The sequence below is a fragment of the Schistocerca serialis genome, chromosome 3, assembly GCF_023864345.2.
Source record: "Schistocerca serialis cubense isolate TAMUIC-IGC-003099 chromosome 3, iqSchSeri2.2, whole genome shotgun sequence".
Taxonomy (NCBI): Eukaryota; Metazoa; Arthropoda; class Insecta; order Orthoptera; family Acrididae; genus Schistocerca; species Schistocerca serialis.
Window position 1 is genome coordinate 250,990,933 of NC_064640.1, and position 27,960 is coordinate 251,018,892.

At 40.6% G+C, this 27,960-nt stretch overlaps 1 protein-coding gene across 4 annotated transcripts in view; it reads right to left on the reverse strand.

Moving 5' to 3' along the window:
• LOC126469999 (CLIP-associating protein 1-A-like) overlaps nucleotides 1–27,960 on the reverse strand; it is a 237,178-nt gene that overhangs the window by 110,987 nt on the left and 98,231 nt on the right. For all 4 annotated transcript variants that reach the window (XM_050097462.1, XM_050097461.1, XM_050097463.1 and 1 more), the window contains one exon: nucleotides 12,995–13,188. In XM_050097462.1, coding sequence (XP_049953419.1) covers nucleotides 12,995–13,188 — 194 coding nt within the window. The remainder of the gene's footprint in view (nucleotides 1–12,994; nucleotides 13,189–27,960) is intronic.

Below are 27,960 nucleotides of genomic sequence, written 5' to 3' on the forward strand. Positions count from 1 at the left end.
TAGATACTCTGCAAATCACATTTAAGTGCCTGGCAGAGGGTTCATCGAACCACCTTCACAATTCTCTATTATTCCAATCTCATATAGCGTGCAGAAAGAATCTTTCATACAAGTTCCGATTTCCCTTACTTTATCATGGTGATCGTGCCTCCTTATGTAGGTCGGTGTCAACAAAATATTTTCGCATTCGGAGGAGAAAGTTTGGTGATTGGAATTTCGTGAGAAGATTCCGTCGCAAAGAAAAACGCCTTTCTTTTAGTGATTTCCAGGCCAAATCCTGTATCATTTCTGTGACACACTCTCCCATATTTTGTGATAATACAAAACGTGTACTCCATCAGTCCTATCTGGTAAGGATCCCACACCGTGCAGCAGTATTCTAAAAGAGGACGGACAAGTGTAGTGTAGGCAGTCTCCTTAGTAGGTCTGTCACATTTTCTAAGTGTCCTGCCAATAAAACGCAGTCTTTGGTTAGCCTTCCCCACAACATTTTCTGTGTGTTCCTTCCAATTTAAGTTGTTTGTAATTGTAATATCTAGGTATTTAGTTGAATTTACGGCTTTTAGATTAGCCTGATTTATCATGTAACCGAAGTTTAACTAGTTCCATTTACCACTCTAGGGACACTTCCCACCCACATAATTCAGAGAAGCTGGTAGTGGGCTGAGTGGAGTGACACAGATGGTGCAGGATATGAAGCAGCCATGAAGCCAAATGTGTTTTGCTCAATATCATGCTGGCCACAATTTTGCAGTGTCATCCATTCAAGTGGGCAGCTGATGGGTTGTCAGTCCGTCATAAAAGACTCTGCAGGCATGTGATGCAGTCCAGAAATAAAGCAGAGAAGACTGGTGTGTCATTCTAGTGATAAAACAGGTTGTAAATGGGGAAATCCACTGGCATAGGCAACTTTGACAAAGGGCTGAATGTAATGGCATGGCACTGGGACCAAGCATCTCGAAAACAGTGAAGCTGATTAGCGGTTTGTGTGCTACTGTTATGACCATCACTGGAAACTGGTTGGAGGATGGGGAACCTATGAGAAGACAACAAAGTATTAGGGCTGGATGGGCATACCTCATAACAAAATGTGGAGGTCGGAGGCTTGGCCAGTCTGTAAGGCAGAATAGTTCATGTTCTGTGGAAGATCTGATTGCAGACAATAATACTGGTGCTGGTACAACTGTTTCAGAACACACTGTTCAACACACACTTCTGAACATGGAACTTCACAGCAGGAAACCCCTACTCCTTTCCATGTTGCCCCAACAACATCGTCAACAATAATTACATTGGACACAAAATCATTGAGATAGGACTGAGAATCAATGGAAGCACGTCACCTGACTGCCTTAATCATGTTTCTTGTTCCACAACAACTACATTAAGAGTCCACATACATCATCATCCTGTCCAATAGCTGATCAACAGATGCACTGTGTTCAGGACCCAGGCCCATGGGGCAGTACAGTGATATGGGGGACATTCACCTGGGCTTCTATGGGACCTGTGGTAGTAATCGAAGGGACTATGAACACTGGACTACATGAACACTTGCATCTCTCCATGCTTGATGGATCCCCTGATGGTGTCGGAAGTTCCATGCCGCTTTTCACGGATGATGCTGTAGTATACAGAGAAGTTGAAGCATTAGAAAATTGCAGTGAAATGCAGGAAGATCTGCAGCCGATAGGCACTTGGTGCAGGGAGTGGCAACTGACCCTTAACATAGACAAATTTAATATATTGCGAATACATAGAAAGAAGGATCCTTTATTGTATGATTATATGATAGCAAAACAAACACTAGTAGCAGTTACTTCTGTAAAATATCTGGGAGTATGCGTACGGAACGATTTGAAGTGGAATGATCATATAAAATTAATTGTTGGTAAGGGGGGTGCCAGGTTGAGATTCATTGGGAGAGTCCTTAGAAAATGCAGTCCATCAACAAAGCAGGTGGCTTACAAAACACTCATTCGACCTATACTCGACTATTGCTCATCAGTGTGGGATCCGTATCAAGTCGGATTGACAGAGGAGATAGAGAAGATCCAAAGAAGAGCGGTGCGGTTCGTCACAGGGTTATTTGGCTAGCGTGATAGCATTATAGAGATGTTTAGCAAACTCCAGTGGCAGATTCTGCGAGAGAGGCGCTCTGCATCGCGGTGTAGCTTGCTGTCCAGGTTTCGAGAGGGTGCGTTTCTGGATGAGGTATCGAATATATTGCTTCCCCCTACTTATACCTCCCGAGGAGATCACAAATGTAAAATTAGATAGATTCGAGCACGCACAGAGGCTTTCCGGCAGTCGTTCTTCCCGCGAACCATAAGCGACTGGAACAGGAAAGGTAGGTAATGACAGTGGCACGTAAAGTGCCCTTTGCCACACACCGTTGGGTGGCTTGCAGAGTATAAATGTAGATGTAGATGTAGATGGTGCTGGCATCAGCAGGATAGTGGTCCATGTCACAATGCCAGAAACATGATACAGTGGTTTGAGGAGCACAATAGGGCTCCCATGTAGATGTCGTGGCCACTAAATTGCTTGACCCAAATCCGACGGAACACATCTGTGATGTTATCAGGAATCAGCACTACACTCCCAAATAGCCAGCCTGTAATTATGGATATTGTGTGTGTTATTTGGTGCCCCACACCTCTGGAAACCTACTGATGACTTCTCACATTCATGCCATGAGGAATTGCTGCTATGTTGTGTTTTACAGGTGGACCAAGATGCTATTAAGCAAGTGGCCCTACTGCCTTGGTTCATTTGCGTAAATGGCATAACTGCTTTGAGCAGTTGCCCTGTCTCTGATGGGGTAAGTTATGCTCATGATAGGCCTGGGATAAGATATACTGGATGGGTGTATGGAACATATTCTGCACCTGAGCCTTTCACAGGTATATAACCCAAGTAGTGTGAGTGTGCATGTGCATGTTAAGGTAACAGTCCACTGAGACAAAAGGGCAGCTCGTTTTGTATTATCACATAATATGGGAGAGAGTGTGGCAGATATGATACGCGAGTTGGGATGGAAGTCATTAAAGCAAAGACGTTTTTCGTTGCGGCGAGATCTATTTGCGAAATTTCAGTCACCAACTTTCTCTTCCGAATGCGAAAATACTTTGTTGAGCCCAACCTACATAGGTAGGAATGATCATCAAAATAAAATAAGAGAAATCAGAGCTCAAACAGAAAGGTTTAGGTGTTCATTTTTCCCGCGCGCTGTTCGGGAGTGGAATGGTGTAGAGATAGTATGATTGTGGTTCGATGAACCCTCTGCCAAGCACTTAAATGTGAATTGCAGAGTAATCATGTAGATGAAGTAGGAAACACATTGAAGCACTGCTACAAGGCAACTCTCTCACTCGGTTGATATCCTAAGAGGATTTCATCAATCAATTTCACCAAGTAAAGTTCCAATATTCCATACTGAATGTGGCCTCTATCATTAAAACAAAAACTGAGTGAAGTACATTCTATCCCAGCTTTGTGTGCAGATTTGCCACATTAGCTAGCAGCTGAATGATGTTACATGGCAACATGGGTACCCGAAATGTAGACATTTGTAACAATACATAGGTTTACGGATTAATGGCTTTACTTACAGCAACAAAAGACTACGTCACCTCCGGTAAAGCCCTGAATATCTGACTAAGACTAATATATATGTATATGAGGTACTGCGGTACCCCAGAGGCTGCTACCTAATGGAGATTTGTTTTGCCTCAAGAGTCACCCATGACATTAACATGTAGCACATGTTGAGTAACTGTTATTTTAAAATATATTTTAAACATATAAAAATATTTTAAAATAGAGTTCGATGATCTCAGTAGTTAAACTCACATTCTGTGAGAAATGACATTTTACTATCATGACACATTGTGGCTCCTTATGACGTCTACAGCTTATAGTTTTAGTCCCAGTCCCAGTCTGGAACACCCAGATTCACCAAATCAACACTCAGTAAAGACTGGCCGAGTTCCCTTAGGCACTTATCATTTGGCACAGCAATGAGGACTTGTAGATTATTGAATATTGTGGACACGGTGAGCCTTCACCTCATAAATGATATGATACCTGCTATAACCACGTACATGATATTTGGATACACAATGCAGCACCAGCTGCTGGTGCACTACACTTTGAATATTCCGCCAACAGAACAGCATCTGCGTGGACCAGCCACCAGAGGCCGCTGCAGTGGCCATATGACTTGTGCACATGACACGGCGTGTCACGCCATCTACTGGAGCCCTCATCTTTATATGCATGGTGCAGCAGACACTTGCTCTCCCACTGTGTTCTTACTTATCATTTGCAAGTGATTATATCAGTACTTGGATTGTTTCTATGTTTGTATTTATGTTCTCAACTGTTGTTCACTTGTATGCGGAAGAAGAATTAACTATGGTTCATTTTGGCCGTACTGTTGTTTGTTTCAACAATACAATACCTGTTATATTAGTTAAAGGAAAACTATTCACTAATTAAAGTCACTGTTTTGAAATTAAGTATCTGTTGTACTCCCCCTCCCCAACAAAAACAAAAAAAACCCACTTGAGAGAGCTAAAACAACACAAAATGATGATATAAGAAAATGAATGAAGCACTAAAAACATATGCTCACAGAACAATAATTCATGAGTGTACAGATTTTCAGTTATGCACAACAGAAATAAAGCAGCAGTCACATTAGGTACATTTTGAAAGGGAGAAAGATGGAAGATATGGGTTAAGCCCATAGGTGATGAAACTGCTGGAGACTGCCCTTGAGCTATGCATGGGAAAGAGTATGTCATGAAATTGGCTATGGTGTCTTCAAAGGTACCATCACGGTTTTCACTTGCATGATTTAGGAAAGCCACTGAAAATCTTATTATCTTATTTCTAACCAACAAGACAAGAGATTTGAAGCCCACTCCTCCTAAACGGAGTACAATGCCTTGACCACTCTGCAACCTCGGTGATGATTTTGGAACAAAAGAAATTTACAGTCAGACCTTTTACCATAACAATGAGACTCCAACAAGGAAAAATACAATACCAGAATGCACAGTACTGGAAACATACAGCTATCATTGTATGTTCAACTACAATAAACACTGTAAAACTTAAGGGTCACAAAGGTACACCAGTAAATACTAAAGAATGAAGAGAATGGAGTAAGCCACTGAGATCTCAAAAGACCTTATATAACTAAGTAAGGTGAAAATTGAAAGGTGGCTCACGCTTTAGAACACTAAGAACTATCCCGAAAAGTCTTGATGATCCTGTGCATATTTGTTGTCTACTTTCCTCATGGGGTTTGCATTTCAGCTTTACTCACTCACTGTTTACAAACTTTACCAGAGATAAGTTTTTTTTATTTTTTTTAAAGGACCTTATGGTGTGCAAGGATTATTATAGTGTTACACACTGGAGAGCCAAAGGAACTGGTATACCTGCCTAATACCAGGTACTGCCCCCATGAGCACGCAGAACTGCTGCAAGATGACGTGCCATGGACTCAACTAATGTCTGAAGTAGTGCTGGAGGGAACTGACACCATGAACCCTGCAGAGCTGTCAATAATTCCATTAAGAGTATGAAGGGGTGGAGAACAGCACGTTGCAACGCATCCCAGATATGCTCAATAATGTTCATGTCTGCGGAGTTTGTTGGCCAGCACAAGTGTTACAACTCAGAAGAATGATCCTGGAGCCACTCTGTAGCAGTTCTGGACGTGTTGGGTATTGCACTGTCCTGCTAGAATTGCCTACATCAAACGGAATGCACAATGGACATGAATGGATGCAGACAAGATGCTTACGTACATGTCACCTGTCAGAGTCATATCTAGACATATCAGGGCCCCATATCACTCCAACTGCACATGCCCCACATCATTACAGAGCCTCCACCAGCTTGAACAGTCCCCTTGCTGACATGCAGGGACCATGGATTCATGATTATGTCTCCATACCTGCACATGTCCATCAGCTCGATACAACCTGAAACGAGACTCGTTAAACCAGGCAACATGTTTCCAATCATCAACAGTTCAATGTCGGTGTTGATGGGCCCATGTGAGGCGTAAGCCTTTGTGTCATGCAGTCATCAAGGGTACATAAGTGGGCCTTCGGTTCCGATGATGTCTTATTGAATAGTTTGCATGCTGACACTTGTTGATGGCCCAGTATTGAAACCTGAAGCAATTTGCAGAAGGGTTGCACTTCTGTCACTTTGAATGATTGTCTTCAGTAGTCATTGGTCCCGTTCTTGTGGGATCTTTTTCTGGTCACAGCGATGCTGCAGATTTGATGTTTTACCGGATTCCAGCTATTAATGGTACACTAGTGAAATGGTTGTACAGGAAAATCCCCACTTCATAACCACCTCTGAGATGATGTGTCCCATCACTCGTGTGCCAACTATAACATGAAAGTAACTAAATAACTCACTTAAATCTTGATACCCTGCCATTGTAGCAGCAGCAACCAATCTAGCAACTGTGCCAGACATTTGTTGTCTTATATAGTCAGTGTCGTATTCTGCCTGTTTATCTATCTCTGTATTTGAATGAGTATGCCTATACCAGTTTCTTTAGCACTTCATTGTATATCACTGGATATTGTACAGAGTGATAAAGAAGCCCACTTACTTTTGAAATTGCACTATTCATGAAATAATGTAGTTAGAGAGAGGGCAAACTGAAATGATATGCGGTTTTACTGAAACAAAACACTAGTGCAGCAACTGGCCAAAAGATGGCGCTGGACAGCAATACATCAGTAACATCGCATGACAATCATGTATAAAATGAGCTGTAGTGAGAGAGAAAGCCAGATGCACCAGCAATCACGGCATGTTGGTTTTATCAGGAATGACACTATTCGCAAAGCTTTGCTATCAGAATGGAGAATCCGCTACTGCATCTTTACGATCCTATCAGCATAAGAAGGGTGTTCAAACAGTTAAAGGTCGTCTGACAAGTGTCGCTGTGAAGAAAATGATCACAAAGTTCATAGCCAAATGCTATTTAGATGATTGGTCCGGTAGTGAATGATCAGACTCCAATTGCTACTTCTGCTCAGGTAGTTCAGGAAGAAATGGAGGTATCAGCAGGTTCATCTCTGCACGGTGAAGTCAGCGCTCATGAAGTCGCATGTCGCACTGGCATTCCATGCACTATTGATTAGAGAGTACAAAGGTGTAGCCTCCAATGCTATCCGTACAAAATCCCCAATTGTCAAGAAATATTAGCCACCGATTTTGTCACACGGAGGGCATTTGTGGTGTGGGCACTTCAAAGAATGGGGGACGATGACAACTGGTTGTCTAATGTGTTGTGGAGTGACAAGTCCACTTTACACTTTAAGGGTGTGTCAACACCAACAACTCCAAAATTTGGTTTACCAAAAATTCTAGAACTGTCATGGAAATCCAACTGCATGTCGAGAAAGTCATGGTGTGGCTTGGATGTGCCACATTAATTGTGACTGGACCCTTTTACTGTGAGGAAATGTGAGCTGCTGTTTTCAAACTGTCAGCATGACGGATTCAAGGTATGCCAATATGTTACAGAATTGCATCATCCTTAGCCTGGCTAATAAACACCTGCTAGAAGGTATGACTTTTATGCAGGTTGGCACTTCACCCCATATTGCTACATTTATAAAAGATTTCTTGTTTACATTGTTTGGCGAGGATCGCGTGCTGAGCTGCCACTTCAGTCATGCTTGGCCTCCCAGGACACCAGACCTCAATCCATCTGATTATTGGTTGTGGGGTTACCTGAAGTTGCAAGTCTACTGCAATCATCTAATCTCATTAGTTGTGCTAAAAGAGAACATCTGACGGCAATTTCTCACCAAACATACTGAGATATACAGCACTGTTCACGACACTGTCCCTGGACTGCAGGTATTGTTGATGAATGATAGTCGACATGTCAAGCATTTGTTAACATTGTCTTTGCTGAAAATAAATTGTTACGCTACTTATTGCTTTGTATCATATGAAGTGCCATCTGTTGGTCATTTTGTGCACCTTTTTTTGCTTTCAGTAGAACTCCATGTCATTTCAAGCATATATGTCAATTTTTACCTCACTACTCACATTAGTCCATGGAATGATGAATTATCGAATGTTAATAGATTTTTGGGTCACCCTGTATAAAGGCATTTAATAAGTGAACATATGCTGAGTTTATTTTACAAATATGTCATGCATACAATTTAAAAAAAAAAAAAAAAAAATACTACTTCATTTGAATTATAATTTTATTGCATAAACCTAATCGGGCTTTCATTTGAACTGTTTTGAAAATAGGTGTGTCTCACTGAAGTTCCTTATTACTTTTGGATGTTCACTGTCAATTTTTTGATTCTGAATTACATCCAGCTGTAGTTTTTGTGTTCTGTAGCTTTCTAGCGTCTCCAGGATATTTAGTGTATGAAAAATGGTCAGCACTTTACTCATGTCTGGTATTTGGCAACATTCCACACAGATGGGTTGTGACAACTGGCTTAACTAATTCTTAAGTGAAGGGCTGCCATGTGTTCACAAAATCTAATGTCAAAGGCTTTCCCTGTCTTTTTAATATAGAAGGTTCTACAACTACATTATATTTTATACTCTCCATGTTTCCAAAATTTATCTTGTCTGTTTACTATATGTGGAAATGCTATTCCTTGCTTTTCTTGGTGTTGATTTTATGTTTCTCCAGGATTTCTGACTTCCAGTATAAGACAGTAGCAATGAATGGTGTGTTATGGGGTGAGTGTTTTTTTATGTTCTTTAGCTTTGTCACACACTTTGTTACCGGCTATGTTCTAATCATTCTGTTATGGTTTCAACTTTGAAACCATTTTTCAGCACTAAATTGCCAACTACTTTGCAATACAGATTTTGTTACAACTGCATCTTCTGACAGGCAGTGTTAGTCCCTATGGAACATACTCTTAAAACGAAAGCAAAGCCGCCGTAAACAGCCATAAATAAAAACTTGAAGTTTAGTGATTGGTTACATTGTATTTGTTATTTTTACTGCAATTATACTCTTACACAATGATGCAGCATATCAGAGCCCAACGTCATCTGGTAAACAGTAGAGCAACGTTTATTAGCATTTAAGCATTCATCACTCTTAATGTCATCATTGTATGAAAACCTCTATTTGTGTGTGTGAAAGGAAGGAAAAATAATTACTTAAGCTGTTACACAATTTAACTCCCTCAAATGACACTCATATTTGCAGTACACACCAAGTAAGGAAGATTTCAGAAGACTACTTGATTCTGAGAATTATCATTCGGATACAACTGCTAAATTTACAGCTTGTCTGGCATACATATCTGGTAATAAATATCATAATATTAATGACCAACAGAAAATGAAATGATTAAAATGCTGGAAAGTGGATCATCACTCATTTGATAAATGAAGTTGCAATAGGAGTGCAAAGTGTAATTATCCATACTTCGATTTCTTTAAACGGGAGTAGGCTATTTACCCAATGAATGAACTACACAGGACTAATTCAGTATCAATGTTATGTATGTGACAGCCAGTGTGAACAGTCTCATTAGGAAAGCATAATCATGTGGATCTCGAATACTCAATGATATTTCAAGAATGCAGCTGACTGATGTTTTCTACCACGTACCATATCACATCTGAGTACTTATCAGACACTGTCAGATGAAATGCTGCTAATTCACACAAAGATGTCTGAAAGGAGTCCACACGAAATACGTGTACCATGTGTGGTAGAAAACAACTGGCTGCACTTATAAAACATAACTGGGAGCTGTAATGATTATATAAGCATGAGACAGCAACTAGAGATAGTCCACTAGAGATAGTCCAGAGACAGGATTTAATGGGGTTTGGGAATACCAGTGCTTATAAAATGAACAGTAGTTAACAATAATCAAACCTAAAATACACAAAATAAAGAAATACACACCAAAAATAAGGTTCGATAATGAAACTGAGACAATGTGGAATAATTGTTTTAATCCAACAACAAAGAAATGAAGACAATATACAGATAAATACTTAAAATCAAAGGGTGACAATCAACAACAAAGGTCTCTAAATTGATAGGAAATAGCGCATGCCATTATCTTCAAAGGTAGATTACAGGTATGATACAAGTGCCAAGAGATTATTCATATCTCATATGCACATGAAGTGGCGCAAAAATTCTACAGCTTGGTGACGTGCCATGAATGAGATACCTATTATCATTCTGTATAACACAGTATTGGCATACAACAACAAGGAGATAGAAAGGGTGGCCACTGTCTCTCCTCATCCTCACAATAGATGGGTTCATCACATTCTGATAATCTTTCTTAACTATGATTGCCCTCCACCCCCAATCCCTTGAGGTAGGTAGGTAGGTAGGTAGGTAGGTGGTGTGTGTGTGTGTGTGTGTGTGTGTGTGTGTGTGTGTGTGTGTATGTGTGTGTGTGTGTGTAGAGGGGAGGGGAGTGGAGAGGGGGGAGGGGGGAGGAATAGAGAGATTAAATGGTGCTGTCATATACAGTCCCACATAAAGTAATAATTGGATACAAAATTTTCCAATTCTTATGCAGAATTTCAAACCTGCAAGAAGATATGGATAGCAAATTTCAAACAAGACACATGCACCTGACATCCATCATCAAGCAGACGACATGATGAAGTTCAGACGTCTTCCATTCTCAACACACATAATACTTTCTCATTTGGTAACAAAAGAGTAAAAGTCAACTGGGGTACAGCCTAATACAGGATTACCATGATTGAAGTCCCAGTTTCAAAATGCTGTGGAAAGAAAACCACTGCTCAGAACGACATCAAATTTGAACAGCATATTAAAATGCCATTAGAAAAAAAAAGAATTAGTTTGTTCCTCAGTCTGTGTCTGAGACTCCCATCACTGTCTCCATGAAGGATTGTACACTCCTGGAAAAGCTCCATCACAAGAATGGTGACTGAACCAGTAGCCCTGCAGAGAATCCGGACACTTGAAAGTATGAAAAACTTAGATCTGATGGAAAAATTGAAAAATTGTTGGAAACCAACAAAGAGTTCAATATAGTTTAGAGATAAATATTTAAAACCAAAGCGCGACAACTGACAAGAAAGGTCTCTAATTGAAAAGGAAATGGCACATGCCTTTACCTTCACAGGTAGCAGTGCACGAGTTCTGCTCAGGTTCTGGAGAAATTGGTTACACAATTCAAAAAGACAGATTCTTTTGAAGTGCAATGTGGCAGAGGGAGGAAACCAGTTGATCCAATGTCTGTCAAAGACATAATTGCAACACAGCACAACAGATCAAGCAGTATTGTGCAAAAATGATGCGCATGGGGGAACCTCCCCACACACTGGACATGCTTTGAGCAGTGTGTAAAATTCTACAAAACACCCTGCATTGCTCTCCATACATCATCACCCATGTTAAAGAGTTGCTTCCTGCTAACCTGCCAGCAAGACAAACCTTCAACAGTGTGGATGTGTTGGTAGGATCATTTTTATGCAAGATGGTACTCCTCTGCACATTGTAGTCAGTTAAGCAGCTGCTGCAGAGGAATTTCAGAAATGCTAGAATTATCAGCCATCATTTCCCTAGAGTCTGACCATCCCAATCTTCTGATCTTAAACCGTGCAGTTTCTGTTTGCGGGATTATCTGAGAGGTGTTGTGTTCAATGCTCGAATGTAGTTGAAATGAAGGCATGCACTGAGCAACATATTCTAAATGTCTCCTGAGACACTTCAATCTGTTGTGCAACATGCTGTTTCTCAATTTCAACTTGGGGCAGAAAACAGTAAACAGCATATTGAACATGGCTTGTTTTGGTATCATAACAATTAGAAACCAACGTCATTTTACTTTTGATGCAGTTTTTGGCCACATGACAATTAAAAACTGATTTTTTCCATCCGATGTGGTACGACTTTGATATGGTGTTTTTTGCTGAGTGCCAAACTTATGCAGTCATGCACTTTGAACAGTATGGATGGTGTAACATGCAGCTCAAACCACAGCTGTCACACTGCGATTCCATCTGTCATTTGTAGAATTTTCATGAACTATGTGTGTGTGTGTGTGTGTGTGTGTGTGTGTGTGTGTGTGTGTAATACACAGTTCAAACTTGATATCATTCTGACCAGGGGTTCTCTTCCTACAGCATTTTGAAACTGAAACTTTAATTATGGACACCCTGTAGATTACACTAAAAGTAACTCAACGAAGCTTTTTTCTGCAAATAAATACAGTGTGTTTCACAGTTCTTATTACAGGCTTTTATAGGTTGCAAAAAGAACTTAGCAGATAAAGTTCTGATAAGAAGTCAATGACTGGACTGTACCATTTGAATGTCAAATAAGATTAAAGATTGAATCACTTTCAAATCTCCCAATTAGTGGTATGCACACTGCAGAGACAATGAGTTCTGACCTACGTGCTCTATTAGAGCTCACCGCACCGGCAATGTTTCCAGTACTCATCATCAGGTTCTTGTTTATGCAATGAAGGACGTGCTCTTCAAAGTCGAGAGTGCGACACGTCCACAGAGAATAATAATTGACCCTCCTAGCAGTGACATAATAGTTTCTCACAGCTATTGTTGTAGCCAGATGAAAATGGTATGTGATGTCATAACTACAACAGGGACTGTCTTCTCAGTCTGTGTATGTGCGCACCATGAAGAAGAAAATTTGAAAGTGATGTGATATTCAAACTTATTTTATATCCAAATATTACATTTCAGGACATGGGTTCCCAATCAAAATTTTATCCACCAACCACTAGAAGCTAGTAACAGAAACTGTGAAACATAGTGAATATGAAAATTATAAAATAAACATTGATCTATGTAACTATTCCATTCTGTGGACACCTGGTCCCATCAAGATTACAGCTAAACTCTGCTGATAAACACACAGCCATAAATAAATATCTTCTGCATGCTATAAAAATATTAATGATAGTGTAGTTGATGGTACCTGCAACAGTTCGACCTCTTGGAAAGTCACTTCCAGCTGCCAGCCTACCTCCTCTTCCTCCTTGCTGGTCTACTACGTTGTTTGAATTTGACATTCCCATTTCAAGATTAAGAGCTTTCTTATGTGTACTATCCAGTGAGTTTAATATTTGCTCAGCATTTTCATGAAAATGGAGCCGGAAATGCCAGAAAGCCCTACATACAAACAACAAAAGCAAACAATTATATACAAAATACACAACACATGCAAAACATAAAAAGAAGATACAGAACATAGATGTGCACGTAACTTACATGTACAGATACAACACTCATTTCACAGTCTGCATCACATTCTTTATCATGCACTAATAAATGAAGTTTACGTTACTCTTTACAAAGGGAGAAAAGAAAGGAAAACAACAAAGAAAAACAGAAAATGCAGAAAGAAAGAATTAAAGCTGCCCAAAAAATAACAACAGAAACTGGGAATAATATTCTCTAATAATGAAAAACTGAAGCTGCAATGTTAATAGTGAATAAATGACTGATATTCAATAGAAAGTACTGAAAATCCTACAGATCAAGACAAAAGATATGTACTATGTGCAATTCAGCTGAACATATTTGGAGTGGCTCATAATTCATGTTACACACTTCTAAAGATTGTAGAGGAAGCTTAGTAGATCAAGTTTACATAGGAATCCGCATCCGGAATCATCATACAACGAAGCAACAGAGTATTTAAGTTATATGTGCCAGGGTCTTTAAATGTATGTATGTACATGGTGATTCCATGATGATGTTACAGGAGATGGATAAACACATCAATCTGAGGCAATGGTCCCTGTACCAAAAATGAATTAGTCGAAAGTTACAAATGAAAATTATTCTGATGCCTCTGACTGTGGTATACATGTACCAGTACTGTTGTTGCTAAGATTGTAGGGTTGGGAGAAATGTGTTCATCACCAGGGTGGCTACGTTAAGACATAAATATATAGACGTGAAGAAAAAGGTGTAGAATGTTAATCAAATTTGTTTTATTTAAAAACCTTTAAGAGTTAACACACAAAAAAATCAGAGACATTACTTTTCAGCACACCCTTGTAGTGATAATAATCAGAATACCACATAGATGTAGGCAAATACATAGTATCTAAATGCTTAAATCAGTTATGTCCAAAATTGCGCATTAATTTCAATGTCATGAGGACTTTTTATAAGGAAATTGAACACAAGATTTCTTAAGGTTTTCATTAATGCTTAGATGTTGCAATACGAGAGGAAAAATTTACAGCAAACAGCTTTACAGACTGACAGACTTATTTTGGAATACATAAATTATGTGTATAAAAATACAAGTTTCATTAGAGATGTATATCAAAAACTTCTCAATAATAGCATGCTGACTATCACAGAATAAAACTCCAATGAAGCATTACTTGTATAATTCACTTTCACCTAAGGGAAATATAACAATAAGCAAAGGATAAGGATAAGTATAAGGACAAGTAACTATGAGATTTCACACAAAGAGATTGAGGGGGGGGGGGGGGGGGGGGAGATTGCACAACTAACTGACATCACCATCACCCTTTATTAACACATGCAGACAGAAAACTTTATGTTTAAATATATGGGGATAATAATGTCAATGTGAACATTTTTGTTGACAAAGTATATGAGGATAGGCTGTTCTCACAAGATCAGGTTTCAGGTAAACTTAATCTTGATAGTATTTGACATGTTGACACTGTGTTCCTGACTGGGACTCATGTCCGCATCTCTGCCATTCACGGGCAGCATGTTTCCATTGCGCTACCTGAGCACACATCACACACTGGCATAAAGCGTTAATCTGCCACCATCTTCTCGGCATTCTCTTCCAAACTATGCATAGGTTCTCTCATGATCTCATAGGATTAACATGTCCAGGAGGTATGCTCAGATAGCACAAATGACAGTTCACAAAACACAGGCACTTGTGTTTGGAGCCCCATTACAGCACACTATTTCGACTTGGCATATGCAATTAGAAATTCAGTCCCAGATACATAACTCCAGAGGTTAACAGGAAACAAAAATCAAAACAGTTAAACGAGTTGAAGCCTACTACCCATAAATATCAGTACCGTATCTTAATCACTGTATTACTTTGGTTTCATATTCATGGTTTGAGGGTTGTGATTTCTCTTCAGCTGCTCAATAAATACATGGCTGTGATGCAAAAATTTGATGAAAGTCTTTACAATCCTCACACCAACATGGGACATGGTGCATCACAAGAACATATGAGGCCTGAGAGTGAAGCATCAGCAGCATGTGGCACCTGATCGAACCCGTTAAGGAAACTGTCTCAGTTTTCAGAAAACAGTGAAAAGGCTCAACAGCACCCAGTTATTCCACTGACAAACCACATTGGCAACTTTCTGTTAGGCACTGTTTTCTTTGAGAGGTAGAGCCACATGGAAAAGCACTATATGAGAAAGAAGGAGCTCTGAACAATTCAATGTTTGGTGTAGATGAATACAGAAAATCTTAACATGTAACATTTATTTAAGTCTGTTAAACTTGGAAATGGCTGGAGAGTTATAACGTATGATCAGTGAGAGCCTCTCCGTGAAGAGGTTCTTCAATCACACGGTACAAACACTACATCTCCTCTTAAATAGAATGTACACTGCCATAGCAACCAAATGTGGAGAGTGCCTGTGTCATTAGCCATGTTTCCATAACAGACCTCTTTTAAGTGATTACAGTCTTGGCATGCATTGTAACAATGCACATTATCATGTATTCACTGCTAGTAAAGCCGCAGTTTAAAGTTGTGAAATTCCCCCCCCCCCCCCCCCCCCCACAAAAAAAAAAAAAAAAAAAAAAAAAAAAAAAAAAAAAAAAAAAAATCTCTCTGCCTCCAGGAGGTTTATAGTCTGCTGAAAAGTACAGTTTCCTGTTATGGACCTGGTAGTGTATCTGTGCAAGGAGCAACTTGTCACACAGAGACCACAGCTACTGAGCGGCATTGCATGCCGGACCTTGGTGTGTACTTGGCCTGCAGGAGGGACAGCAATAATGTATGACAGACAATCCTGAGTGCGAGGAAGTTTATAACTCAACAGGACAAGGAGTTAGCAAATATTGGCAAACTAAGCATTACTCTACAAATTCTTTTAGAAGAAACTGTGTGTGCGTGCGTGTGTTGTCGTTGGGAAATAGGGGGGAGGGGTTGGGGTATATAAGAGAAATATTAAATTGGTGAGTTAAACAATAGCTGGTAAGTCAAATGTAAGGCTATATTCAGGGTAAATTTTGTAGAATGCCATGACAGTGTTATATTTCTACTGGGGATACTTTGCTCCAATGCATGATTTGACTTTGCTGGAAGGTCACTCAAGACTACAGTTAAGTGTGTAAGCAGTGTCTATGAGTCAGAGCTATTGCCACTAATGTCTGGCCCAGTCGAACTATTGACTTCAAGTAATGTAACTCCCTCCCATCACAAATATTGGCATTTCATCTCATACATGTGTGAGTCTCCTGATGCCAACGCATCATCCATGCACTGTCTGGTGATGGAAAGTACAACAGTGCTACTACAAAATCTGCCTTCCCATGTTCAGTTTGTTTCAAATTAATATAAAATTACTGTTTAATGAAGTAGGAAAACAACAAATATAAAATGTGAGTACCACATCTCCAGGATGGTTGTTCCTGAAAAGGCCCACAATCAGATCTTCGGGTGGTCACTTCCCCAAGAGAACTACACAATCAATCAAATCAAGATAGGAGGATGAAAATGGGAAGCATTTTTATTGAGGATTGCTGCAGGTAATGTGAAAACGATGAATAAGAAAGTTGGACAACATGAAGAGAGAAATAGAGAGACATTTTGTAAGTCTTGTAGGGCTTAGTGAGGTTCAATGGGAAGGAGAATCTGAATGCTGAGAAGACAATTTATGAAGGATCGGAAAGGAAGGCAAATGGAGTTGGAGTTACATCAAAGAAACAGTTAAACATGAACATAGTTAGGGGTATTCAAATTAGTGACAGAGTGTTAACAGAGAAATTAAACAGTAACTTTGTGAATACATTGATTATTAAAGTCTACATGCCAACAAGAAATGCAAACGAAGAGGAAGTGGAAAAAGTATGTGAGCAGACTGGGGAAGTCTGTGAAGAAAATTGGAAAGGACAATTAACAACTGTAATGATGGGAGATTGGAATAGTATAGTGGAAAGATGAGGAGTAATATAGTTGGAGACAATGGACTGGAAAAGACCAATGAAAGGAGTGGAAACCTAATAGGTTTAAGTAACATCAACAGGTAGCATCTGAAGAAGGCAACGAGTTACATGGCCGAAATATTGTGCCAGAGCGACACAAACATCCGGCAGTAGACCCGATTATTCCACATGTCAAGATCTCGCCGGGAAAGCCTGAAGAGTTACATCAGAAGACTCTACGGGGAGGAGATGTACCTTAATATTAAGAAGCTGGATAAGCTTCGACAGAGGAAGGGGAGGATGCTGAGTTCTCTGTTTCCTTCTGAGATGCCGAGAGGGGAATGTAGTTCCTATCTTCGCCAGGTTGAAGCATCATGTCAACACCAGAACGGCGAACAGAATGGAACACCGTGCCAGCCTCGCACTGGTAAGAGAAAGAGTGCGTGACATGCACCACTGCCTAGATGTAATGTCCAGGGAGTTGCTGTATCTCCACCTTTCCATAGCAGCTACCCTGACCCGAGAAGACTGGGACCAGGTTGATGGTGCCTCTTGGTCCTTGGCTGAATGCACCATGAGAAAATCAACAGCATGTCAACAGGCCAAGTTTGAGCGCCTTAATAAGAAGGTACGACAGGATGGGTATGCACGGACTGTGGTCAACCTGAGCAACAAACAGCTCGATGAGGCCACCTCGAAAGCACTCAGCAAGGGCCTCAACTTTGCAGTGACTCCCAGAAGCATACCTGTTGCAGCCTTCATCAGTTCAGTTGAGCAGGTCGTCCACACACTACCTTCCAACGTGTCTGAAGAGATCCGCAGGGAGACCTGCAGGGCACTCACCAGGACGTAGACCCCCAAATCCAACATCTCGAGCGAGGAGAGGGTGGCCCTCAGGCAGCTATGGGAGGATGACAGTGTTGTAGTTCTGCCAGCTGATAAGGGTAACTCCACGGTCATCTTAAACAAGTTGGAGTATGATAGGAAGGTGCAACAACTTCTGGAAGACACTGCTTACAAACCACTAGATGGCGACCCCACTGACAAGGTGGACAAGACGACCCGGAAGTTGCTGAAGGAGACAGGTCTACCTGAACAGGTCATCAAGAAGCTTCATCCCAAAGCACCTGTACCACCCAGACCCTACGGACTTCCCAAGGTCCACAAGGAGGGGGTCCCTCTTCGACCTATTGTCAGTAACATCGGTGCAGCGACATACCCCACTGCACAATACCTGCAGAAGATATTGGCACCATATGTGGGCAAATATGCACACCACATTCGGAACTCTGAGGACTTCCTACAACCGCTAAGGCAGCTACACACCGTGGACTCTGACATCATGGTCAGTTTCGATGTGGTGTCGCTCTTCACATGAGTGCCACTCACCGATTCACTCAAGACCATTGGAGAGAAGTTCGATGGTGCCCTGCTCTACCTGTTCAAGCATGTACTGACCTCAACATATTTTCTTTACGGGGGTCAATTTTATGAGCAAATGGAAGGAGTGGCAATGGGCAGCCCTTTATCACCAGTGGTAGCCAACCTTTTCATGGAAAGGTACGAAGAGGAGGCACTTGCATCAGCCACTTACCAACCCAAGTGCTTTCTTAGGTATGTCTATGACACTTTTGTCACTTGGCCCCATGGCAGGGAGAAGCTAGATGACTTTTTGGAACATTTAAATTCATGCCACCCAAGTATAAAATTTACTATGGATCTAGAGAAGGATGGACAGCTCCCATTCTTGGATGTCCTGGTCAAGAGGAAGGCAGATGGCACTCTGGGGCACAGTGTGTATCGTAAGCCCACCCACACTGACTTATACCTTCAAGCCAATAGCTGCCACCACCCCGCACAGAAAAACAGTGTCTTGAAAACATTAGTTCACAGGGCTTGGGCTCTGTCAGATATGGAAAGTCTGGCCACAGAGATAGAACATCTACAGCTGGTGTTCAGCAGAAATGGATACTCCTCCACAGACATCCAAAGGGCACTTCGTGCTACCAGCCAACCACAGAGTACAGAAGAGGAGCCAGAGGAGGCGAAGAAGGTGGCATACCTGCCATATGCTGGACCTATTTCTGCGAAGATCAGCAGAATTCTCTCAAAATACGATATAAAGAGTATCTTCTGCCCACCCTCCAAAATTGGGACAATGCTAGGGAGTGTGAAGGACAACCTGGGGCTACGTAAACCAGGCATTTACAACTTCCCGTGCCAGTGTGGAAAATCATACATTGGCCAGACAACCAGGACAATGGACGTCAGGTGCAAAGAACACCAGAGGCACACCAGACTCGGACAGGCAACCAAATCTGCCACAGCAGAGCACTGTCTGGAGCTCGGTCACTCGATGGACTATAACAACACCAAAATTGTGACACAGACTCCAAGATTTTGGGACAGTGTCATAAAGGAGGCCATCGAGATGAAGGTCACAGAAAACCTAAAAACCGAGACAGCGGTTACCAGCTCAGCTCGGCATGGAGTCCGGCTCTGGAGCTTATCAGGGACCAAAGAAAGGAACCAAGAAACTCCTCAAGAAGTAGTAACACCGCAACAGCAGCGGCGCCAGGCGGGTGCGGACCGTGAACGGAATGCCCAACAAACGACGGGCCTCAGACAGCTGCCACAGATGGAGACCAAGTCAGGCGCGGACGTCCGAGGGAGCACCAAGGAAGAGACAACACCTTACAAGCAGCGCCAGGCGGGCGCGGACCGCGAACAGAGCGCCCGACAGGAGATGGGCCTCAGACAGCTACCACACCTGCAGATGGTGGATGAGGCGGGCGCGGACGTCTGTGGGAGCACCAGGGAAGTGCCAGCACCAGGGAAGTGCCAGCACCTCAGGAGCAGCGCCTAGCGGGCGCAGACCACGAACGGAACGCCAAACACGGGTCCGGCCCCAGACAGCTGCCACGACCACAGATGGTGGACGAGCCGGGCGCGGACATCCGTGGGAGCACCAGGGAAGGGCCAAAACCTCAGGAGCAGCACCAGGCGGGCGCGGCCCGCAAACAGAACACCCGACACAGGACAGGACTCAAGACAGCTGCCACGGATGGCGACCAAGTCGGGCGCGGACGTCCAAGGGAGCACCGGGGAAGAGACAACACATTACAGGCAGCACCAGGTGGGTGCGGATGGCAGAGAGAGCACCCAGCGCCCTCTGGGCATAAACACTGGACAAGATCCTCCAATACGGCAGTCTCAGGTAGCACCTGAAGAAGGCAACGAGTTAAGTGGCCAAAATACAGTGCCAGAGCGACACAAACATCCAGCAGTAGACCCAATTATTCCACATGTCAACATCGACAAAGATTATACACATTAAACGCTCCAGGTGATACTGCTAAATATAAAATAAACTTTGTCATTATCACAGATTCAAAGACAAACATGGCAAAAACCTTTCCAGGTGCTGATGCTGACATGGAACATAATTTACTTGTAGCAGATATTATGACAAGATTAAAGCATATTAAAAAAGACTACTGATAAAGAAATGGGATGTTGAGAAACAAAAATGTTAACTTTTAAGAAAGAGTATACCGTACGTCAAAAATAAATAGGAACATGTAAGGAAACCAGCAGAAGTCACTGAAGAGTGAAACATCATTAGAAATACATATTGGAAGGAACAGAGATAGATACTAGAGAGGAGAAAAGAGCAAGAACTAAGAAAGAGTGGATAACAGTGAGTATGCTGCATATAATGGATAAGTGCAAGAACTGTTAAGACGACAATTTAGAAAAGCAGCAGGCAGTACAGAAAACTGAACAATGAAATAAGAAAGTGAACTGAGTAGGCTACAGAAGACTGGATGGGGAAACACTAGAGGAAATAGAAGAATAAGAAAGGAAAGTAAACTGGAAGGAATGTAGAAAACAGTAAAATACTTACCAAGAAGATAAGTAAGGAAAAAAGGCAAACAAGGAATGTTAAATAAACATAGGAAGAAGACAGTATGCACAGAAGGGGATAAGGAAGTTTGGATTAATTATGTGGCGGAGTTACATGGCGTGCAGGCTGATTACACAATACTGGTTTTGGAAGATGAATGGAAACAAAATGAAGGAGACCGTGGTCCTAAGATATTGAAACTGGAATTAGAGACAGAAATTCAGAAGGTCTGAGAAAACAAAGAATTGGGCTGTGAACAATACCATCTGAGGAAATGAAGTGTTTGGTCCAACTTCAATAACCAGATAGACTGAGGTAGTAAACAGAATTTAGGAATTTGGCATCGAGACATACTTAAGATCGTTCTAGTACATTTATCTAAAAATGTGTAATGCAAAACAATGCAAGTAAGGACTATAGGACAACTAATTTTATCAGTCACGTTACAAAGCCTATAAAAAGAGTTATACTGAGGAGAACTGAAAACAAAATTGAGAAAAATATTTTGGAAGACCAGACTGGGTTCAGAAAGGATAAACGAAGAAGAGATGTTATAGGCTGTCTGAGAATGATTGGAGAATGAATAATGGAAATCAACCAGGAGGTGTGTATCTGGCTCATCGAGTGGGAAGAGGCTTTCAATAGAGTAATTGGAGAATTATGCTGAGAGTTTTAAAAGATGTCCCTGGTAAGATAGAAAGTTAATAAAGGAGATGTATAGAAAGCAAAAAGTAACAGAGACAGAAGAGACAAGCACTGCAAGGATCCTCACTAACACAAATGCTATTCAATATACATATATGGAGAAAATTGAGTTAAGTCCACAGAGGAGACAAAAAGCATTGTAGTTGGAGGAGAAATGATAAATGTTATAAAATACGTGTCTAATCAAGCAGTACTGGCAGAATCAGAAAAGAAGCCACAGAAGAAGTTGAAGAGTATTCCTAGAAGTGGCAAGGAAGATGAAATGAGGATAAATAAAGGAAAGACAAAGTGATGACAATAAGCAAGAAGGGAGCTCCAGTTAACATATTCCTAGACAGAAAAAAGATAGAACAAGTAAAATCCTGGGAAGTTTAATGACATGCAATGGAAGCCGTACAGAAGAAATGAGGAGGAGGATACCTATGGGAAAGAGAACATCTAAAACATGAAACACTATCATCATCTAAAAGAATTCCAGTGTAGCTGAGAAAAAGATTTGCTAGATATTATGTCTACAGCAGTGAATCACGTACAGTTAAAAAGAAATAGGAAAGATACTGAAAAAGTTTTGAAATGTTGCCACGGAGAAGAACGCTGAAAGTGAAGTGGACCGACGGACTTAAGAATGAAGAAGTAATGAAGAAAACATGGAATGGAAGAAGATTATCAGAAGTGATCAAAAAAGAGAGAAAATTCTTGGCTGGAGCATGTACTGCTTAGGAATTGTGTGCTACAAAGACTTAAAGAGGGAAAAAAATGGAAGAATTGGGAGGAAGAGGTTGGAAGAGAATCAGCCTAATGTTTGACATCAGAAGAGGATGAACACACAAACAGTTGAAGGAAGATGCTCAAAACAGGACACGATGATGAGTCTCCAGTTGATTGGTTGGTTTGTTGGGGGAAGCAGACCAGACAGCGAGGTCATTGGTTCTCATCAGATTAGGGAACGACGGGGAAGGAAGTCGGCCGTGCCCTTTGAAAGGAACCATCCCGGCATTTGCCTGGAGCGATTTAGGGAAATCACGGAAAACCTAAATCAGGATGGCCGGACGCGGAATTGAACCGTCGTCCTCCCGAATGCGAGTCCAGTGTCTAACCACTGCACCACCTCGCTTGGTGTCTCCAGTTGAGAACTGCTGTGAGATTGATACAAAGAAGAAGAAGAAGAAGAAGACCATGTAAAAGCGCAGCAGAGCCGTATTAAGGGTGTTCTAGGTTGTAACAAGGTGGAATAGCCATGGGTGGAGAGTAGAAGTGGACGAAGATCATGCACTTTCCTCCATCACTGGTCTGCAAACTGAAGAGTGAACAGGTGTTTCCCCACTCCTCTACCCCACATCATCACAAGAAGCAATTGCAGGGTGTTTCAAAAAGTTATACCAATCCTCCACAGCACGCCTTATGAATCACTGGTGGTGCATTGTGCCAACAAGTCTGGTGATGTTCATGCCTAATTTGTCATAGCAAGGAGAAGAAGTGCAGCTTCAAGTCTCTTTGTACTAGGAGAATCTCCTATTTTCCAAAAAAGGGTAAGATGATGACATTGTTGAATGTGTGCATTTCAAAGAGGAAGTAGATGAAGGTGAAGCACCGAAACCCGTTACAATCCTAGATTGTAATGCAACTAAATCAGATGTAGACACAGTGGACAAATTAGGCAGGACCTACATTACAACCTTTATGACAAGAAAATGAGCCATTGTAATTTTTTTTACATTATTTTGTACATTAGTGTCCTCAACAGCTTCATAATTTGGTTGTACTTAAATCATGATTGGGAGAAAGGAACCAACTACGAAAGAAGAATTTCTTCTCGGTCAGGGAACATCTCTAGTACAGAAAACAGAAGTTAGTAGGGTGTTCCAACTCCCTTTAAATACCTCCACCCTCAGCCCCTAAGCCTTCTTACACCCCCAGAACGCAATTTATCTCTTGATATGGTTCTAATGCACTTAGAAATGGTTCACATTTTAACATTTGTTCTTAATCCATTTTGTTTAACAGTAAACAGTATTTTTTTATAACATTAAAACACTATTTTTAGTAATCTGCTGTTTTTCCATCCCAGCCAATGTAGTAACCATTAGCCCTAGAGAAACAACTGTATAGGATCTTTTTTTTAATTTTGAACTGGAACACGCTTTCACTAGAAGCACCAGTTCTCAAGAAAAATGAAAACAAGTAACCTTTATTCCCCCCACCCACCTGCCCAATCATACTCCACCAGTGAAGATTTTCAGTGTGTGTTCATGACACTCCCTCCAATCACTGTAAAAATATTTGCAACTATATCATTTTTGCCACTATTTGGTCTTCATTACTTGGGCTATAGTATAGGGAAGTGGGAAAGGAAACTGGCTGTATCTCTTTCAAACAGACCGCAATCCGTAATTGATTTATGGAAACTATGGAAAATATACACCTGGGATGCAAATTCCATGCCATAACCATTGTGCTCCAAATATTGACAGATAATTTGTATGTCTTTTCCTTACAAGATTACACATACTCCATAAAAAGTAAATGAAACCTGTTACTGCAAAATCTGTTCAGATCACGGGGGAAAGATTCTAGTAACCATGTATGAAAAGAAGGAGTAGATGATGATTATGATGATGATGTAAGGCATTCAGGGTCTGTCTTTTTGTACCACTGTTTACTTTTTGGCCTTTATTTTCATGATCTGAGACCAAATACCACTAATTCAGCTGAACTACAAAGAAACTCTTTATAATGTTCACCATTGTTTCTTGTAAGAAGGTTGTCAATAATGTATGTTACACCTAATAAAAATAAATACATCTTCCCGAAACACATTTATTTTTCTCTTTGAAATGTTGGGGAAAAAAAGAAAGAAGAGGAAGAAGAAGAATGAGGAGGAAAGGGGGGGGGGGACCATACTCCATCCTTTCATTTTATAATTTTGTTTCATAACAATTCCACATTATGCCAGTCTCAGACCTATGTATCATATGGAAACAGGAACACTACTGAAAGTTTTAATGTATTCAATACATTCCTTACTTTGGGGAACTGTTGACTAAAAGACAAACAGATGCATGTCCTATTTTAGTCTAAGCTTTGGCTGTATTTCCTGATGACTTTCATTTGCCTGTTGACTTCAGGTGGTTTCAAAGGCATTAAAATGAATGAATATAGTTCCATTTTTACTTTGTAATATGCCTTCCCCATCAAGAGTGGGAGAATTGTTAACACAACACAGGTGAAATATTTTCAAATATGAAAAGTACAATAGCTTTTAATTGCTTTTTATATGTCCAAGTCCTCAATAATCTTAATTTCTGGTACTTGACAACATTGAACAATTAATTTAAAAATAATGTTGCAGCTCATTAGCTATGTGTTTTCCAAAGTTAGTGTCTGAGCTCTTTGGGTACACAATTGTTGATCTGGCATGACTGGTATTATAGTAATTGGCATACGGCAATGCATCAGAGAACCTTTTGGAACACAGCATATAAAATGCATAAATGAAAAATTTTTAACACTGCTGTACAATTGGTATATGAGGCACAAATGAAAGTTTTACTATGAGAAGAATAGTCTGACATCTAATCTCTGACTGAGAAGTACTAAATGATATTTACCAGTGACTGAACATAATGCATGAACACTGCTCCTACATCATGGAGTTGTAGAAAGCAAAATGCTCTCCTTCCTGGTAAGTCTAACCAACCAGTATCACAATAAAATTACCCCAGAGTATGTGTATCTATAATTAAATACAGTATTCACAATACTATAGAAATCCTAAATAGTTTCCCTTTGTAATATATTGTTTCTAATCCCAAATGGAAAAGGTTTTAATAGTTTTATTTAGCACATATTGTTATTGTTATCATCATCATCATCATCATAACAACAATATATTAACATTATGGCAATATCTTTGTGAGTAGGCTCCACCCGAAGGTCAGAAAGGGGAACTACAGAGTAATTATAATTAAAGTTAAACTTTCAAATGGCTGTAGAAATAACACCACTGGTCAGAATGATGTCAAATTGCAAACAGAATGTTATCAGAGAAGGGGGGAAACGTATGGCCGAAGAAAAATAAATAGTTACAAAATTTAGCAATAGATGGCGCTGTAAGCATCACAATTTAATAATGAGCGACTAAAAACGACAAATGAATCATACAACAACGCCTAAGGCGTACGTTTGACATTGAACAAAGTGAACTGTTCAATGTGCATGGGTGCACAGGTGTGATACTGTTAGTTATGTAAGCCCATCCAACACAGCTAGGTCATATCACATTGGATGAGGAAAATCAGTTTTTAATTGTCCTGAGGCCAAAAACCACATAAAGCATTAATCAAAATCAAATTCGATTATTAATTTCCATGTGACTGGTGCAAAACATGTTCAGTATGTCCACTATTTTCTGCAACAAGTTGAAATTGAGAAACAGCGTGTTCCACAACTGATCAAAGTGTTTCCGGGGTCACGTTCAGAATGTGTTGCGCAATGTGTGACTTCAATGCAGCTAAGAATTCAATGCAGCAATCAGAACACTAAACACAACATGTTTCAGATAGCCTCACAGCCAGGAGTCACATGGATTAAGATTAGGTGATCAGGACGACCAGGCTGTAGGGAAATGGTAGCTGATAATTCTAGCATTTCTGAAATGGTGCTTCAGCAACTGCTTAACTGGATTTACAATGTGTGGAGGTGCGCCATCTTGCACAAAAATGATCCCATCCACACATCCACGCTGTTGGAGAGCTGGAATTATGTAGTTGCACAAAAGACACTCATAGAACTTACCAGTGATGGTACAGGTAACAGGACCGGAAGCACCTGTCTCTTCGAAAAAATATGGCCCCATGATAAATGATGCCATAAACCTGCACCACACAGTGACCTTTCAGGATGAATACACACAGGTATTTGGAACACTTTGCTGTCGAGAAGGAAATCAATAATAGAACTGTCCACACCAACCATTTCCTAAATACAAATACGTGGCTTGTGAAAATAGACAAAGCCCAGAACAAATCAGACAGTTATTAAACAGCAGCTTTGCTGTTAAGATCGATTTTCTTCAGTATTTAGGAACTGCAATATGTGACATACCGAAAATATTCATACTTTATCAAGTGCAATGCCTTATTCAGTAGACGAGATTACTTAATTTCTGAAAACAAGTGATTCCATTTCAATGAGACAACTGTTATGCTGTATCAACATAGACAGCATGTGTAACTCTGAAGAGTTTCACCTCCTTCCAGAATATCAAGAGATGTTAACATACAGATGTAGGGACTCATTGTTTAAGACAAATTTATTTTCTGGTTTCATTCAGACAACTAAAATTGAGAATTAACACGAAATGTTTATAAATAATGGACATGTTAGTATGCAACAGGTATAAATCAGTGCGGCTGGTACTCAGATGCTGGGAAATCTATGATAGTCACTGATGGAATAATGTAAGATGAACGGAATGTGCCTTCAACTGAGGGATATTCTTAATTCTGATTGCACACACAAACCTCTCATTAATTACAGACGCTTGTCTGATCCTGTACACCATATTTACTCAATTATGAGGGTTTCTTTCCTCCCCCCCCCCCCCCCCCCCCCCCAAATTCGTCAATTGAAAAATATGTGGCTGTCTTATATTCGCTGATTAAAATATTGCTGCAGTGTTCAACGTTTTTACATTGTTTAACAGATTAATATAGGGGCTGTCTTACATTTACAGATGAAGCTTTGGCTATTAATGTTTTGTACAAATTTATTTTGAAGAAATCCAAAGGATGGGGCTTAGCACACAATGATTTCACTTGAATAGTCTCAAGATTTTCCAATACACCGAAACACTCCACACAGTATCAACATTGCTCGAACAATCACGTGACATTTGACACGTGGCACTAGTGCAAGGGATATGCGTGTGGCTTTTCCAATGCCCATATTCGACAGTTCTGTGTATTGACATGTCCTGTCAGATGGAAGTGGGCTTCGTCTGTCCACAAAATCTTCCACGGCCAATCATTGTCCACTTCAATGCGAGCAAGAAATTCTAAAGCAAAGGTGTGCATGGGTGATTTTGAAAGGATAGCAAAGAAGGATTTTACACACAGTACTCACAGGTATTTCCAATGTACGGGCAGTTC